The sequence below is a fragment of the Agelaius tricolor genome, unplaced genomic scaffold, assembly GCF_023055355.1.
Source record: "Agelaius tricolor isolate 1412-34295 unplaced genomic scaffold, bAgeTri1.0.p SCAF_14, whole genome shotgun sequence".
Lineage (NCBI taxonomy): Eukaryota > Metazoa > Chordata > Aves > Passeriformes > Icteridae > Agelaius > Agelaius tricolor.
The window spans coordinates 17,336,579-17,354,025 of record NW_027269274.1 but is presented as its reverse complement, the minus strand read 5'-3'; the positions used below and the strand labels follow the sequence as shown (position 1 = coordinate 17,354,025).

At 38.3% G+C, this 17,447-nt stretch overlaps 2 protein-coding genes across 3 annotated transcripts in view; one reads left to right on the top strand and one right to left on the bottom strand.

Annotated features, from left to right (window-relative positions):
• Window positions 1-17,447, top strand: part of CENPP (centromere protein P) — a 115,054-nt gene that overhangs the window by 12,186 nt on the left and 85,421 nt on the right. The gene's annotated exons all lie outside the window — the stretch shown is intronic.
• On the bottom strand, window positions 1,672-13,842 carry OGN (osteoglycin). Of its 2 annotated transcripts, none has more exons than XM_071440004.1 (7): window positions 13,652-13,842; window positions 12,772-12,881; window positions 7,940-8,024; window positions 5,820-5,978; window positions 5,132-5,334; window positions 4,500-4,595; window positions 1,672-4,199 (listed from the first exon to the last, which is right to left on the bottom strand). In XM_071440004.1, exons 2-7 carry the CDS (start codon window positions 12,823-12,825, stop codon window positions 4,029-4,031), a joined length of 768 nt encoding a protein of 255 aa, XP_071296105.1. In that variant the 5' UTR covers window positions 12,826-12,881; window positions 13,652-13,842; the 3' UTR covers window positions 1,672-4,028. The 2 variants fall into 2 exon arrangements, with proteins under 2 accessions (XP_071296105.1, XP_071296104.1); XM_071440003.1 differs by having other exon boundaries at window positions 12,772-13,024; window positions 13,652-13,841.

Sequence of the window (17,447 nt, the reverse complement as noted above, 5' to 3'; positions counted from 1 at the left end):
ATTACCAGTATTTGGGTTGTTTGTTTTGGCTTTGTGCTGGTTTTAAGATAAACAACTAATCCTTGGAGTAAAAATACTACAGTCTTACAGACACAAAGCATCTTACATGAGGCTTTATGTTAGGGAAGGATGTTTAGCTGCTTAATTGTTTGTGGTTTCTTGGCTGAGTTTTAGAGACCTCAAGAATTTACTGTCATTAAACTCGACACCATCTTTACTTTTCAGCTGTAGTATCAAGTGGGAACTGCACTTTTTCCGATTTTTTTCAGTCTTTTAGGCCTTTGAGTTCTGTACCAAATTAATCAATTTCTATTATCCAATCAACCAGAATAGAAAAAAGAGTTCTATTTTCTGACAGCACTAAAAAAAAGGAATCCAGTCCTCAGCTGAGCAATGAACTGGCATTGCCTAACCCTGCTGGCTTTTGTCTAAGGGCTTTTCTCTAAACCCTCCATAGCAAAGGTAGAGCACCAAGAGCTTTAGGGCTCTGCAATTGTTTTTTCCAGCTTCCCTTGATGCTTTCTGATCCTTAGATCAGCAGTCACTGTGGTTTCTGGGACAGTGAACTGTTGTAAATATTTCTCATTTTAAAATATAATAAAAAGGAAAGAGATAGGAAAGAGTTTTGGAGACAATTTTAAAATTGTTGTTATATAAGCAGTTTTTAAAAGTGTTTGTTCAGATGTTGAGTATAAACAATGAAATAATCTACTAATTGCTAGAAGATGTGTGAAGATAATTCATTGAAGACATTACAAGTTTGTCAGTATTACAGATGTTCTTTCTAAAGGTAGTTTTATTTCCATGCTCAAAGGCAAAGGTAAAGTTGAAATACAAACCAATTTGGGAGAGTTACCAAATATGCCTGACTGTGTGCTTATGAAGAATATTTTAGACCTCCTTATTTTTGTTAGCATTGCTAATAATTTAATTTTGAAACAGAAGACTTTCTCAGGTAAGAGAATTAATACAAGGTTCAAATGTGACCATTCAAAAATTAGATTGCCAAGGAGAATGTATATTTGTAGTTTAATGTTTTAGTAATTTGTGGGAAAGCAATTAGACATATGTTGTTAATATATGCATAAAACCAACTCAAGAGTCTATCCTGTTAATATTCACACTTACACAAAATTAAAAATGAGTCTGTAATCTTTGTATTTATTTTTCCCCCTACCTGCTCTCCAGACTCCCCTGTTTTGGAGAGAAAGCTGTTGGAGGGGAGTCTTGGGTTTTTAGCTCTTCTGTTAACATGGGGGTTTTTAAAAAGAAAATTGCCAAGACTTCAAAGTAGGAATAAAATAGTTTCTGATACTTTCCTCAGAGTGTAGTGTGAAAACACCAAAGGTAGTTTATTTTTTCTTTCCTGTTTTGGTACCTGAGAAGAAAGGGGTAATGTAGAAGTGGATGAGTACTTCAAGTAATATTGGATGTTTTGAGATTCATGGCAATTCAAGGTCAATTCAAACTGGGTTTTGAAGGAGCAAGTGGAGTGTTCAGCACATATTCTGTATGGCAGGTCTTGCTATTGTCACAAGAAATATGTCTGTAGAATGGATTTACATCTGCAAATAACCTTCTAACCTTAGTCTGCTGTGAGGCTGAACAACTGAGACGTGTTGGCAAGGCTAGAAGAGCAGGTTGTGGAAGCTGATACTGATAAGCAAGAACAAAAATTCAAGTTTTATTGGAAATTCAGAACAGAAATGAGTGATAGGAAAAAAAATGAAATGGTTTACATTCAGCTTGATATTAGTACTGGTCACAGAAATAGGAGGTGGAAATCCTCCCTACTGAAGCCTTTCCTACTTCATGTTTTGATTAACTTGCTGTGAATGAGGAAAATAAAGTAAAACACATCAGAGAACTTGGTGCCTGCATGAGAAATTCAGAAGGTACCACTTGTCTACTTTGGTTTGCTCACAAAGTGTTAAGAGCATTAATTAGTGTTACTGATGATAATTAGTACATTTCAAAAATATATACAACATTTTAATGTAAAATTAATTGTGTGATAGTAGGTAGGCCTTAGAATGTTTATGTGTGTATATATTACAAAATTATGCATTTATTTGTGTATACACTTTTTTGGTGATATTTACTGGTACTTATTTATTTATTTTGGTGACTTACTGAAAAGAGCTTTAGTAGCAATGATTTGTGATGAGAATAAGATCAGAGGCTGCTGCTTATGTAACATTATTACACTTCCAGCTGTGTTTTTTCCATCTTAGGCATTTATCACAAGAGATGGGAGAGAATTGATGGGTTTAATTTTTTCCAAATAGAAATTTGGCTTGACATTGGAATGTATTTTTACATGCTTTGAAGTTGTTTTTTATGTTTTGATAAAGACCCGGGAACATCAAAGTTTTATGATTTATGTGGAAAAATGAAAACCAAGCATTGCTGCCGGACTTGGTTTTGTTCTCAATTAAGACAATGGAATTTCCTTCTTGTTACACTAAATAACTTAAAATGGAAAATACTGGGGGTGGCTGTTTTTCTTGGGTAATGGGTTCAGGGCAAAAATATGTGTTCAGAATTAAGTGCCATCAATTCCCCATAGCACAAGCACTAACAAATCAAGGCTTAGCTAAATAAGATAAATAAAACTAATACAAAATATTTTGTAAAATCAATATTTTAGATGTAGTGATACATCATCATGCATTTGATGCTTAACTATTTCTACTAATTAGGAATATATACTAGTTTCAAAATTAGTACAAAGTGGATGTGGTAATAATTACTAGCACACCTTTGGCATTCATTTGTCTGGAGGCTTTACACCTGTGGTAGGTATTGGAAGGGAGAAACTGGATGTCAGAAATGTACAGTTCTGGAATTAAAAACATTGTGCCCTTTATCAGTGGTGGCCAGTCTTAGATGAGTGTCAAGGCCTGCACCTGTCAATTTGTGTTTTTAATAAACTGCATAGGTTCAAGTCATTGAGTGAAATGGTTGAAGTTACCTCTGATTTCAGATTAATGATGGAATTAACTTTTCTTTGTAACTTCCAAGTCTGATTTGATTTTTCCCTAATGATCAGAAGTATTGTTGCAGAAGGGTAATTCTCTTTCTTTGCTCTGACATCTAGATGAAATCATACTTATTTACAGGTAAACACATGAATTCAGCTTTGCTTTTAACTATATTGTCACATTTCCAGTCAGGAGAAGCTGTGGAACCAAGTTTGGTCTACATCATTAGTTAATAACAAAGGTATTTGAGTCTGTTATGCTGTCCGTAGACTGTTCTTTTAAAATAGGAAGCTGGTGTTGCAAAAACAGCTCAGCAAAACATCTATATTTCACTTAAAAAGACATTGTGTAAAAATCAAACACATGTTATTTTCAAAGCAGAATACTAGAAGGAAATCTAAAACATCTTTGCAAAAAGTTCCAGTTGCTATGTTGCTCGGTGTACTAAACCTGAATAGGAGTTATTCTCATTTACCACAAATCAAGTTTTTAAAGAAATGTTAATGAATTTAAGCTTTGAGAAGTTCTGTTTCTAAACATAGCTTTCTCTCATCTGCATCTTCATCCAATACACTTTTGAAGGTCAACTGAAAAGATTTCACTCCAGATTAAAAGAGTGGGATTAGAATTCAGAAGTATTTATCCTCTTTGGTTTGCTCAAAGAAAATCTTGCATTTATCTGAAAGTAAAGCGTGGTGGTTGTTCTGAGTGCTCATTCTGGTAAAGAATGAGAACAAGCAGTTTTGTGTGATTTTATCTAAAGAGTATGTGGTGAAATAAAAGTTGAGATAATGTGTGTGCATGTACATATATTTTTACACTTTCATTAACAGAAAAGATTCTGAAAGCATGAGGGGACACCATAATGACTAAAGTAACTGGTTTGAAATGGTTATTTCAGAGGAGAATGGGGCAACATAGCAGAAGGCCCTGGGTGAGCAGGGAAAAGAGCATTAGTAAGGGAGAGGATATGAGCTTGTAAACAGAGGAAGAAGTGATCCTTGTTGGATGCCTGGCTGTGGCCCGTGGCTGGCACGAGCAGGGTTAGTAGTAGGTGCCCACGGGCAGCATCCTGAGGCAGGAGAAGGCGTTGACGTGCTTGGCCAGCACGATGGGGTTGCCCTCCATCCTGATCTCGTCCATGCGCGTGCGGATGTAGCGCGTGTTGTTGGACTTGCAGAACGTGTCGTCCGTGATGCTGGTGATGTTGTTGTACTGCAAACCAAAGCGTTTTCATAAATAAATGCATACATGCAGTGTTGATAAAAGATTAGAGCTTTTGCCATTTCCTAGCCCTGATGTACAGAAAGCAATAATAAATCCTGGCATGGGAATTGGCAGCTTCTGAGTTTCTGGATGATTGTGGCCACACACATTGGTATGGTAAATTGTTTTATGCAGAGGTGCGGTGGAAAACTGTGGTGGGAATTGTTTTAAAATAGAATAAGTTGGATTGAAGTGTGTGACTCCTGAGGTGTTTGCTAAGAGAATGTTAGGGAAATGCTTTGGGAATACCTGAAGGTGAAGAATGCGCAGACTCTCCGGTAAGTTCAGGGGCACGGATTCCAGTGCGTTGTGTCCTAAGTAGAGGTAGGCCAAATTTGTGAGCTTCTGTTCAACAGAAAGAGAGGTTACTGATGCTGGAACTACCTGAGATTAAGTTACTCATGCCTGTTACAAGAAACCAGTAATGCTGTACTTCTGCTGTGGATGTTGAGTCCTATTATATCAAGAAATTCATAAAACAGACCTATGTTTGGGAAATTTCAGTGTCAGCATGTTGGTTATAAAAGTTGAGACCACTATAAAGTGCTATATGTGTATTATTTATTAGTATATCTGTAGTCTTCAGAACTCTAATTGAGCCATCAATTTTTGATTTTTTTTTTTATTTTTAACATGTTAGAGAGAAAGCAAGCAGGTGAGATATTTAATAGAAAATTCTTTTCTACATGGAGGACATGAGAGAGTAAGTGCACAGATGACTGATATTCCAGAGTGCCTTAAAAGCAAAGCAAAAACTGGAAAGCTGCTTCATTGTAGTTTGTTTCTTAGGTTACAAAAAATATAGAAAAATAATTTGGTGGCAGACTGAATAGTCTGCTTACTAATTTTGGTTACTTTGATTACCTGGAGTTTTTCCTTACCTTGAAAGCATTTGCTTTGATTCCTCTGCTCTTGATTCTGTTTTGGTTTGCATTAAATGATGTTAGTTTGGGAGGTAGAACAGGAAGTTTTACAAGTCGATTTTCAGCAAGAGAAAGTTCTTCCAACAGCAGAAGCTTTGAAAAGGCTCCATCTTCTATTTCTTCTATCCTATTTCCACTAAAATCAATTCTTCTCAAGGTAGCTTTACACAAAAGAAATTAAAATCTAAGTATTGACTTTATAATTACATGGCATATGAAATGTGGTATGGCTGTATATGCTAAATGTTATACTATTGGCTGCAGCATCTAAATTGTCATCTACAAATGCAAATACTATTAAAATTGATATCTGGATTTTTTCCTGGTCTTAAATTGAAAAAATTAAAAAGGGAAATACTCTGGGTCCTTCTTTTTGTCTTAGAGATAACATGATTTCAGATATTCATAGAATTTCTCATGCTGTGGAGTGAGATAGCTGGCAGAGCTATCCCTGGAGCATTTGAAGGAAAAATAATGCCTGCTTATTTAAGACTGTCTGGGATGCAGAGCTGAATTTTACTTTTAGCAATCTACTCTTTGCCTGATGTTTGGGAATATTAAGATGTTTACAGGGTCCAAAATGCGTGTCCATTGTGCCTTTCAGCTTTGTATTCTAAAGCAGGGACAGGATTGGGGTGTCACTCACTGATGTCAGCGAAGTCAGAGGCTGCGATCCGTTTGATCTTGTTGAAGCGAGCGTAGAGATAAGCGGTTTCCTTGGGCAGCGGCGGCACGGCCTCGATGTCGATCTCCTCGCAGTACACGGAGCCGCTCAGGCACACGCACAGCAAGCACGTGGGCAGGTCTGCCAGCAAGGCACAGCACACTTACTCACCTCACTTCAGCTTGGTTACTCAAATACAGTATTCTCTAGGCTTTTAACATTTCCTGTTGTTAGGCTTTCAAAAAATTCTATTTACATCAAGTTCTGAGAAGATTTATGTTCTCAACTGTTTTGCGTTTTTTGTTGTTTTCATTGTGCATGATTTCTCTGTGTATAATCTCTATTCTTACCTGAGCATGTAAAATGCTATTAATCAGCCTGAATTCAATTGACATCTTTAGATGGCTAAGAGTATGGTGAATGTGAGAACTGCAAGTTTGTGACCGTGTTAAATATCGCATTTGGAAGCAAATCCACAAGGAGAAACACCTGGCAGCACATGCATTTGTACTCTAAGTGTATTGGAGCATTTCTGGCAGGTCACACAATATCCTGTGTTATTCCTTGCTACTATTCTGTCTAAACTTTTTGATAAAAACTCCAGCAATTATGTTTATATATCATATATGGTTTAGGTTGGAAGGGACATTAAAGATCATTGCATTCCAACTCCCTGCCACAGTCAGGGACACCTTCCACTAGACCAGGTTGCTCAGAGCCCTGTGCACAATCTATCAGTTTTATACTGAGGTTTTTACAGCTGTTGTTTTAAGTAGAGAGAGAAACTTTTTGTAATGTAGTTTGAGACCTTTACTACTACTACTCCTCAGGGACACTAGTAAAGTATCAGTAACTTCTGCTTTGCTCTAATCTTTTCTGCCAGCAATATTCAAATACATATAATGAATGTGGCTTTGAATCCTGTTTCATCACCACTGCTGTGTCTTGGGCTGTGTTTTCTATATTTTGAGAGTTTTGGTTGGCGTTCACCCTGGAGTGAATGCAGTGCAGACAGCAGGGTCATTCCATGGGGTAGTTGTCACCACACAGCAAAACAGGACCTTCTGCAAGCAGTGAGGAGTTACAAAAGCAGCAGGTCAATACTGGGAAGCCAGCACATAACAGAAATTCTTTTTTTACAGCAGCACTGCAGAGAACAGAATGAAGATTTTGAGGTTTAGCTTTGTGAATATCATCATTTTTAGGCTGCAGAGTTCTGCCTTCTTTGGTGGTTTGGGTTTTTTTTTATTTAGTGGCTTGTTTTCATGTTTGTGTAGGAACTGGAAAATGTCAAACAACCTTGTCACTGTTTAAAAGGCAATAGTTTTTATGCTTGTCTGTCTAGAAGCTCTGATGTTCTTGGAGACTTGCTCAGCATTTGATGGGGGCTTGCTGACAGGTGCTGTTTGGCAATAATTAATCTTGAATTAGCACTTTGGTAGACATTGACAGTCCACTGGTCTTGTTGAATCATCAGTTATTTTTGGAAGTTTATATCACATACACACAAAATAAGTGTCTCTTTTTCTCACTGCTCTATTTGGCAGAGAAACTTTGTCCTTTTTGTGTGCAGAAAGTTCTGGGGCTTGTTAGGAGAAATCTGGACAATGTACCCAGAGCCTGTAGGAAGCTTTGGCAAGCGAAGAATGTTCCTGATGTATTGCAAACATTGACCTCCCTGATCATCAGATGTAAACTTTGAGAATAGCCAATTGTTCAAATACATCTGTTGAAATAATTTAAGCACATAGTATTTCATCATCACTTGGGTTAAACTGTGGAACTTACTGGGGGATGTATTTTGTTTTTCTTTGTTGTCTTGTCTAACTTATTTAACTTGGGTGCATCTCAATGGCAAATATGACTGGGCAAGTCTGTGGAGATGCTTACAAACTGTGCTTTGTGTATTCAGAGTTTACCTGAGGATCCTTTAAATTTTTCAGAAGCTACAAGGTTTTCCACAGGAGATATGAAAGATACTCATAAACAAAAAGATTCATTCTGTAGCCTTTGTTATCCTTTGCACTTTAGATCTGTATGTTAAAATTAACATATTCTTTTGCATATCTTAGGCATCACAATATTCGTATCAGTTAACTTACTTGTGTCCTTTGTTGGTGGGACATCAAGTTGGCTGTCATCACTTTGCAGCATTAGGGAGGTGTCAAGAGAAACATTTGTTGCATCCTTTGTGAGAAAACAATTGATGTTTTAAAACACAAACCACAGACAAAAACCACAGAGCATTACAAGGATTGAAATAACATTTTTTAAAGTGAGCTTCCTACAATATACCTACTTATGGCACTTGCTTTTTAAAATGCTTTTATAGGTTGGATGACTAAGGTGATGTATTGTTACTTTTACACATGAACTACTCACTTTAAAAGGCAAGAAAGGAAGGTGCTGCCAGTGCTCTTTAGAAAACTCAAGTTCTTCAGGAAAGGACAGTAGACACAAAATAGAAATAGAAAATATAGTCTGTATGGTGGGAAGGAATATCTAAGTGGTGAGTACTAACAGAGTTTTGAAGATCAAGGTTTTGCATATAATGCAAAACTCAATAGGATTCTTGTGAGTGTAAGTTGTGGTTTTTTGTAGTTGTTTTACCCAAATAATCTCAGTAAGATGACTGAGATGTCCTTGCATTTAAAGTTATTTCAGAATTCCTCCTGGAGATAGTCCATTGCATCTTTTCAATTGCAGAACAAATTAGTTTATAAACACATTCCTTGCAGGTATTGGCTGAAATAATGGAAACAAATTACTCAATCTGCATGTTAGTCTGTTTTAAGTTGTGGGCTGCTCACAGAAAGGGCCTCTTCACACAGAATCACTAGGTTGGAAGATTATTTCACCTTCAAGATGGAGTCCAGCCCTAACGCTTCAACTAGACCGTGGCACCCAGTGCCACATCCAATCTGTTAAACACATCCAGGGATGGTGACTCCACCACCTCCCTGGGCAGCCATTCCAGAACTGTATCATCCATTCCATAAAAAACTTTCCTAAAGTCCAACCTGAATTTCCCTTGGTGCAGCTTGAGGCTGTGTGCTCTGGTTGTGTCAGTGCTGCCTGGAGAATGAGCCCAACCCTACCTGAGCACAGGCACCTTTCAGGGAGCTGTAGAAAGTGATAAGGTCACCTCTGAGTCTCCTTTTCTCCAGGCTGAGCACCCCCAGCTCCCTCAGTGGTTCCTCACAGGGTTTGTGTTCCCAGCCCCTCTCCAGCCTCGTTGCCTCCTCTGGATGTGCTCAGTGTCCCAAGGTCCTTCCCAAACTGAGGGGCCAGAGCTGGGCACAGCACTCCAGGTGAGGCCTCACCAGTGCCCAGTGCAGGGGCAGAGTGAGCTCCCTGCTCCTGCTGGCCACACCATTCCTGAGCCAGGCCAGGAGCCCTTGGCCTTTTTGGCCACCAGGGCACTCTGCTGGCTCATGTCCAGCCTGCTGTCCATCAGTCCCTGCAGGTCCCTTTGTGCCTGGGCACTGTCCAGCCACTCTGTCCCCAGCCCAGAGCATTGCCGTGGTTGTTGTGGTCTCTTGTGATGCAGGGAACAGCAGTCAGGTTTTCACTGGGTACTGGAGCAATTTTAGAGAAATACCTATTATTACTGTATTTACAGTATAGATACAGTGCCTTAGACTGTGATTTGCATGCAGTAATGTTAAGGGGATTTTGGTTTGACTGTGGTAGTTGTTTTTGGCTTGCATCATTTATTTGTTGGTTTGGGTTTTTTTAAAGGGGAATATTTGTAGGACAGAACAAACCATTATGTTTTTTGGTGTGCATGGCTATTGGAAACACATGCAGGAAAGAGCATTGTGAGATGTGGAAGATGTTTTGCTTTAAAGATGCTTAAGGATCAGGCCCTGGCAGGAGAGCTCTGTGAAGAGCTGCTTGCACACTGGGAGTGTTGACAAATGAACCCCTTTTAGTTTTCTTAATCCCTCCAGTCTCCCCTCCTTCAGGGACACAGGTGGTTCATCTGCAAGCTCAGTGTGCAGGTAAGAGCATTCAAGCTCCTTCTGATACTGTGTTTTATTTGGTATTTAGTTGCTTGTGTGTACTTTACTGTGGGAATTTTTTTATTCTGTAAAACAAACCCCTCAGGCTTGACATAAAGCCTGAGAAACAAATCTCTTGGCCAGCCTCTGTCATTTTGACCCCTTTTTAGCCTGTGAATCATCTGTCCCTTGGCTCTTCCCTGCGTCTGCCTCTCCAGGCTCTGGCTCTGGTTTGGGCTAGCTTGATTTGTCCTAGTGAAGTTTTAGGTTCTCAGTAGGATTCTGGCAGCAGTTTGGCCAGAATGCTGGGTGGAGGGAAGCTGGGGGTGTCAGCTTACCAGCTACACTCCAGCCAACAGCAAATCTCCCAGAAGCTTTCTGCAGGAGTTAGCTCACAAAGATAGGTTGATTAGACACATGAAGACGTGGACCTTGAGGTATCTGTGCCAGCAGAGAATTCTGAGTGCATGGACTGCTTATGGAACAAGTGGACTTGTTTGGCTCCTGAGGGACATTTAATAACATTTGCTGGCACAGCTTATCTGTCCCAGGTGAAGATTTCTAGCAGTCTCCTACTTGAGCCATCAAAGTAGTCTTTGGTGGGACTTCTTAGCATAATGCAATTTATTGCTAATCTCTGCCAGTGGGAAATGTCATTGAAATTAAAACTGGTAATTTGCAGAATACCATTAAATTCCTAAAATTAAAAAGTATTTGCTGATCAGCCATAAAAATTCCTCACTATAGAGAATCAGTGCAGAAGATTGTTTGGATTATAACCACAAGTTCATTACTTGCCTATGTAAGGAATGCACTGAAGGAATATTGGCCTACTCACATACTTAAATTCCACCTGCCTCTTCCACTTTACTGCACAAACACATTAACACTTGACATCTAAATACTCCAACCATCTTCAAATTTCTGCAAAATAATTTATTCATCTTATAACACAAAGATCTGGTAGTTGGTGCTCAATGAAATGAGTCCAGATGTGAGACAGCATCTAATTGAGTGGTTCTGTTCTCTTGTGGAAATTAAGATTTTTTGCTTTAAATTGCTCAAATTTTATTCAAGACTGGTGTGACTGTGGTTTTAAATAATCATACTAATAAATTTCTTGTGATGTTTTTAGTAAAAGTCTTTTTTCTAACAGTGTGTTCAAGCATACAGTAAGGAGTTAAATTTGTATGCAAGACAGATTTCTGACTGGGCATGCTTGAGGAAACATTTGGCATGCATTTCAGTTCCAGTTAACACTTGGAATATTCGGGGAGTAAAATCAGTGCAATAAATGAATAGAAGATCTGTTTGTGCACCCCATGATGTAAACTGGGAACACTGGCACTTGTGTCAATGTAGCTGTTGCACATAAGGAGCTAATTTATTATTTTGCAATGAAAACGTGTCAATAGAGACCTGACCTGATGGAAATAATGACTGACTACATTCCTAGAATTATCCTAAGCAGAACTGTTGGCCTTCAGAAGACCTGCAGCTTATAGCAATGCCAGGAGAACTTTGTTTTGTCTGTGGCACATCTGTTGGCACCATTTCCATGTAGGTATCCTCCTTGTTCCTTTACTGAAGCAGCAGCAATCTGCAAGAAACTTATGGATCAGTGTCATCTGCCTAGCTGGTTAAAGTTAACAGGTTTAGTCTTTTTTAGACTTAGTTCTGAGTGGGTAGTCAGCAATTAGTTAAGAGTCATTTCTATAGTCCCTTTTTCGTGGGTTTATGAAAACATGTTACTTCATCACTGTGGCAGATGTCAGATTTAAAAATACCTTAGACATTTATTTGCCATAAATATGTAGCTGATTGTTTTAATCAACAGTAGAGAGCTGTAATTTAAGTAGATTTGGGAAATATTAAAAAGGTATACAAAAGGGATTTTTCTGTATTTGGACTGCAATTTTTTACTTTTTGTTTTTTGCTGTTTTATTTTTCTTGCTTATCAGGCTAAGTTATTGTAACAAGTACAGTTAATGTTAATGAAAACCTCTTTGAGCTTTTCATACTGGGCTGTTACCCCTTGGTTTGGATCTGTGGTATTTTCCTTGGCAGCCACTCTTGGGACAGTTGCTGCTGTTTTTTCTCCCTGGTCAGTGTTGTATCTCCTCTATTGGTGTGTACTGGTTAGGACTGAATGGGGGTGTGACATTTGTAACTGAGATTGTGGCACTTCACTTAATTCTGCCCTGGCTTTGTGTCTTCTGCTGTTGTACTGAAATTCAGAGGCAGCAATGTGGGGCACCCAACAAAAACATTCTGTTGGGAGATGCTGGTGAGTGCCCTGACATGTAGGGGATATTCTCTTTACTAAGACCCTCAAAGTGTTAATATATTAAGTGACTCCTCCAGCACTGGACATTCTATAGAATGTTTTGGGGCTGCTGTACTGTTGAGCTGTATAAAACCCAAACCACCCACCCACTGAGGCAAGAAACTTGACAGTTTGGCAGGTCAAAAGAGGAACTGTGGTTTATACTGGCAGATTATGTTCCATAAAAGGGGGGGTCCAATTATTACTTTGGTAGTAAAAAAAAAAAAAATCACCTTCCTTGTTCTTAAGCAATCTCACTGAGTTAATACAACATAGTTAAAACTGTTGAGCTGGTAATTAATGTATCCTGTTCTTGAAACTCTTACGACTGCAGGCACATAAGAACAGCAGAGTTAAAATGATGCTTTAGCCTTATTTGTGCAAGCCTGCCTTCTGTGGCTTACTCAGACTGTAGCAAGGGTAATTTTTTTTTTTTTTTTTTTGTGGTTTTAGTTTGAGTGGCTTTCCCTATGTCTGAACTCATTGTATGTTTCCCTGTTATTTTAGGACTTTTCCATAAAACTCACATGCATGCACGTAACACCTTTTTCATATAATGCTTACTTTAGTTAAAAATATTAAAAGGAAAATATAAATAAAATACCTTTCTTATATCCTTGGGTTGCATTTCATAATCTTGTTGGGTCAGGCTTCCCATGGAAACATCTGTATCATACTCATAGAACTGGAGTGATTCTTGCTGTAGAGGTGGTGCTGCATTTACCAAAGGTACAAACACAAATAAAAAAAAAGTAGCCTGCAAAGTCTCCATTCTTGCCCAGAACGATGTATGTGGTTTTCAGTGAGCTGCTGAAGATCTGCTCGTGCCTGGACTCTGGAGAACACTTTCTTTGGGACTGGAAATGAAAATGCAATCCCTCAAAACAATATTTAAAGCCTGGAGTACTTGTTGGCAGTGGTTTCTAACACATAAGGAACATGGAACAACTTTTAACTCTTGGTATCCTTTAATTAGACTCTAACTTTATAAAACCTGGTCTTAACATGAGAAGAAATTGGGAAATAATAAACATTTTATAACAAATAAGGGAAATATTTTCTTAATTGCATTTTTTTATTTCCCGGTTTATTTTTGTTAAAAGCAAGAAGATTTTGTTCATATTAAGTATTTGGCATATATATAAATTAACTTATTAAAGTATGTGAGGTTCAAATGCATTTTTCTTTATTGTCAAAATAAGAGTGTTCAAACCTAAATGCTCTATAACAAAAGCCTCTCATTGTCTTTTACTTTACATGTGAGACTAAACAAGAGAAGATAACTTAATACCCTCAGAATATTATACAGGTTGGGCACTTTGCAGGCAGGAAAGGGGAAGAGGCTGCAAACATGATCTTTGAGACATTACAAATATGCATGCAATATTTTAAAAAATAAATCTTTGCACAGCATTTCTCTTCTCTTTACTGTAGTTTTATTTAAGCTCTAAATTAATCTACTTTTAGGAAAAAAGTCCACCTACCTTTTTAGCAGATTCCAAGCTCTTCACTGAAAAACCAGATATCCTTATCTATAGTTACTCTTTTGTCAGTGTACTTTAGGTTCAAGTTATGCATTACATCCAGATTGTTGAACTGAGTACTCTCTCAAAGTTTGAGTCTGAAAAGTGCTTTCCATGGGGTAAAAACGCTTTGCCAGCATTCTGTCCCAGGGTGAGAGGTAATATCCTGGAGCAGGGGGTTGTACTTTGCATAACATTAGCAAATACTAAGCCCGTGGAGCTCATCCTACTTTTGGTAATCCTTGTTGAAATGGCAGCTCTCTACTTTGCTCTTTATATGTGCTAAGGCTTTTCCTGTAAATGAAATATTAATTGGGCAAACTGGAGGTCTCTAACAAGGCATGTGTTATCCATTTTGTGAAATGCTTCAGCCTAGAGACAAAGCAGCTGCTTTCTGAGACAGAGGTAGAGCCAAAACACACGTCTGTTGTATTAGTCACATTTTGTGAATAGTAAAATGTTTTATTATAAGTTGTATATGTTTAGAGAAGTTTCACGTATCTCTGAAATGGAAACTTTTCAGTCTCAAGAGTTCTGGAAAAACATTCTTTGGAATTTCTTGTGTTTGTGTTGAGATTTTTAGACAATCGGTGTCTAAATCCTTCATTAATTGACTTATTAGATAGTTCATTGAAAAATGGGTTTCACAAAAAATACTTGCTTTGAATAAAGTTCTGTTTCAGTTTTACAGATAACTCAGTGAACACTGTCCAGGTGTAGAATTTCCATCTGAACTATGAGCAGCAGTTTTCTGGATTTGTAATGCATTTCTTCCTCCCCCATCCTTTTCCTCATGAATTTTTGGCAGTCAGCACAAATGGGAGACAGATGACCAACTTTGAACATTTATAGAGTAGCTTTCTCAAGTCTTTAAAAAGTATGTAGCAATAAAATCTAGTGGGAATATATCCAAATTTACATTTCTCTTTTATTGTCATACCTTTTTCTTTTTTTTTTCCCTAGAGTAATACTGGTGATAAACTGTGGACCTTTTGGTTAAGTTTTCCTTTAAATGCTGCCTTGTTTAGCAGCCAAATATCTGTAGGAAATCTGCAGAGTGACTGCAGCCAGTTGCTGTCTAAAATCTTTTTGGGTTTACAATACCACCGGTTTCTGAACTCATTTGGATTTTATAAAAATGTCTGTGGCTTAGTTCATATGCAGATTTAACAATGGGATAGTTTGGACTTGAAGCTTCCTCTGGGATAATGCTGTGATGATAAAATGAGATGTGAAGGGAAGAGGCTCAGTAATAATGGAAATTGGGCCCTGAATCCCACTGGATGCTGCTCTGCTGGAACAATGACAGCAGCAGTTTGGAAGTGGTGGAATTGCAGTGTCAGTACCAGCTTAGCATCCCTCCTGCCTGTCTGGGAAATAATGACACAGCTCTGCTTTGTACTCACCCTTTCCTGCTGCCACCCATCTGCCAAACATCCACGTTAGGATTTCCTCTGGCTCTGGGGCATCCAAATGTTTCCAGTGCTTTAATGTAATCAAAGGATAACTATTCTAAGGGAAAAAAACTACTAAGTATTGAAGCTGAAAGCAAAACATAAAATATTAAATATACTTGTCATAGTTTAATGATAATTTATTTTCGAAGTACTGAAATCCTAGATTTCACAGCTACATAGAATGTTTTAGGAACAGCTTTATCTTTTCCTTGCATATGACAACTTGAAAAAATGAGGGAAAACTGCTAGATAAATGTGGCCTTGAAAATGTAGCAAGTCTTCATTCAAGGAAACAAGTTTGTTTTCAACTGCAAGAGGAGAAGAGGCTCTGAATTTTTAGACAACTTCAGGACCAGCTTCTGCACAAAACATGAAAAGTCTGTGTTCATCAAGATCACAAGATTTCAGGTGTGTGCTTATCACAAAAAGGTTGTCATGTGTGTACTCTGCAATAGAGGCACCTCTCAGAAGCTCATCAATACTTCCTTACAAATACATTCCAAGAGGGAGATGTTAAGTAGTTCATTTGGTGTGATGTCATCAAGGAGTAGCTCACAGTGCCAAATAAAGTTGTAACTTTGTCCCATAGTTTGTCAGCATTGCCATGAAAGAAAATACATCAGCAAATAATGTCAGTTTTTATCTGAACATGTAGCAGATGCTCAGATCAGCACAAGGATGGGGGTGGTATGGGTGACTGCAAACCTTCAACTGCTTTTTTCCTGCTCAGAATGAATAGAAATAACCAAAATATCCAAATCATGTGAGATGAAATATGTGGTTCATATGCACTGGCAGTAGGGGAGCTCACAGGAAACACCCTGGCAAGCAGGGAGTGCTTTCTAGGCACTGTTAGTGCTTGGAAATTGGATGTATAAGTGTCTCTTGCTTGGACTCTGGTTACAGGGATCCATGTACTTGGAAGGAGGTTTTTTTTCTGGAAACCTAAGCCTGCTGTGTTGTTAACTCATTGAGCTCCAGTTTTTGATAAATGTGTCCATGATGTGTTTTTTGATTTCCCTATGATGTCTCATTTACACTGACTGATTTCCCCACAAAATACTTTCAGCTGTACTGACTGTTAGTAATTTTAAAAGGTTATTTTTCCTAATTTTGTTGACATGGAATCATGACTTAAATTTGAACAGTAGTCATTTCCCTGTCATTTTGTAAGGTTATAAAGCGTAGCTGAAGGTGTAAATGAACCACAAGACTTCTTGTAGTGGATAGAACCCAAGCCAGATTAATGGGATTGCATTCTGGTCTCTGGATTCTGTTGTCAGGAAAACTTAGCTTTAGGTGAAAAGGCTTGCATACAGAATAGGTGTAAAATTTGTTCCCCAAGGTTTTCTTCTGTCATGTTAGACAACAAAGAATAGGAGAAGAAAAAGTGAGAAGCTGGATGGGTGTGGATGGCAGAGGTAGGAAAAGCATAGAAGAGCAATACAGAAATGAGGGTAACTATCCAAACTGTCCATGTTGCTGACTAAATCTTCAGCATCTGGGAAATAATCTAGTATTTAGTTTATATGTCAGTACAGAGTGGGTAGACTTTGCTTTGTGCAAGACAGGTTGGAAATGACTTCTCCAAGGTGCCTGGAGGAATTACACAGGAGCAGGGGCTGGCACTGCCTATGTAAGGATTTGTGGTTGTGCAATGGGAGGCAGAACACTGGAAAAAGAAAAATGGGGAGGAAAAACCACAGGGCCTTACCTCTGGGGTGCTGAGGCAGCTCTAGGGAGACTCCCATGAAGTTCCTATCAAGATATTCCTTATGAAATAAACCAAAGCTGATATTCTTTTTAATAACTTGTGTTTGCTCTATGTTTAGACAGAGGAAGTGCACTTTGCAGCTGCCTAAAGACCTTGGCTTTCATTTTGTGTCACCATTTCTAAAGGATGATATTGGCTACTTCTGCCATTTCTGAGTTTTACTGTTTATAAGTGTTCTTGAAAAAAAAAAAGTACTATGGATTATTGCTCAACTGCCCTGTGCTTGTGTGGGTGCTGGGAATCCCTTTGAGAATGCTCAAAGTCAGTGTCTTCTCTTGGCCAGATATCTGTGTAGGACAGAATGAGATGAGGGCAAATTAGGAAAGCTTTTAAAGATTTTTGGGTATTTATAGACTTGGGCACAAGGCTGGATTTTCTTCTGTGTGTGATATTCCTGCTTCTTGTGGAAGGTAACATGTTGGAGGCTCCTTGGCATAACTTGTGTGGAGTGTGATTTAAACACCTCACAGTGTTGACCAGCTGTTCTGGATTGGAGTAATTATAATAGAAAAGGTTTTATGGAGGA

What these genes read in the sequence shown, in the direction of transcription:
- OGN (XM_071440003.1), bottom strand. Translation starts at nt 12,939, where the DNA reads ATGGAGACTTTGCAGGCTACTTTTTTTTTATTTGTGTTTGTACCTTTG. An exon ending in AACCCAAGGATATAAGAAAG is followed by an intron (nt 8,025 to 12,771) that starts GTATTTTATTTA and finishes TTTCTCACAAAG; the next exon opens with GATGCAACAAATGTTTCTCT. An exon ending in TCAAAGCAAATGCTTTCAAG is followed by an intron (nt 4,596 to 5,131) that starts GTAAGGAAAAAC and finishes TCTGTTGAACAG; the next exon opens with AAGCTCACAAATTTGGCCTA.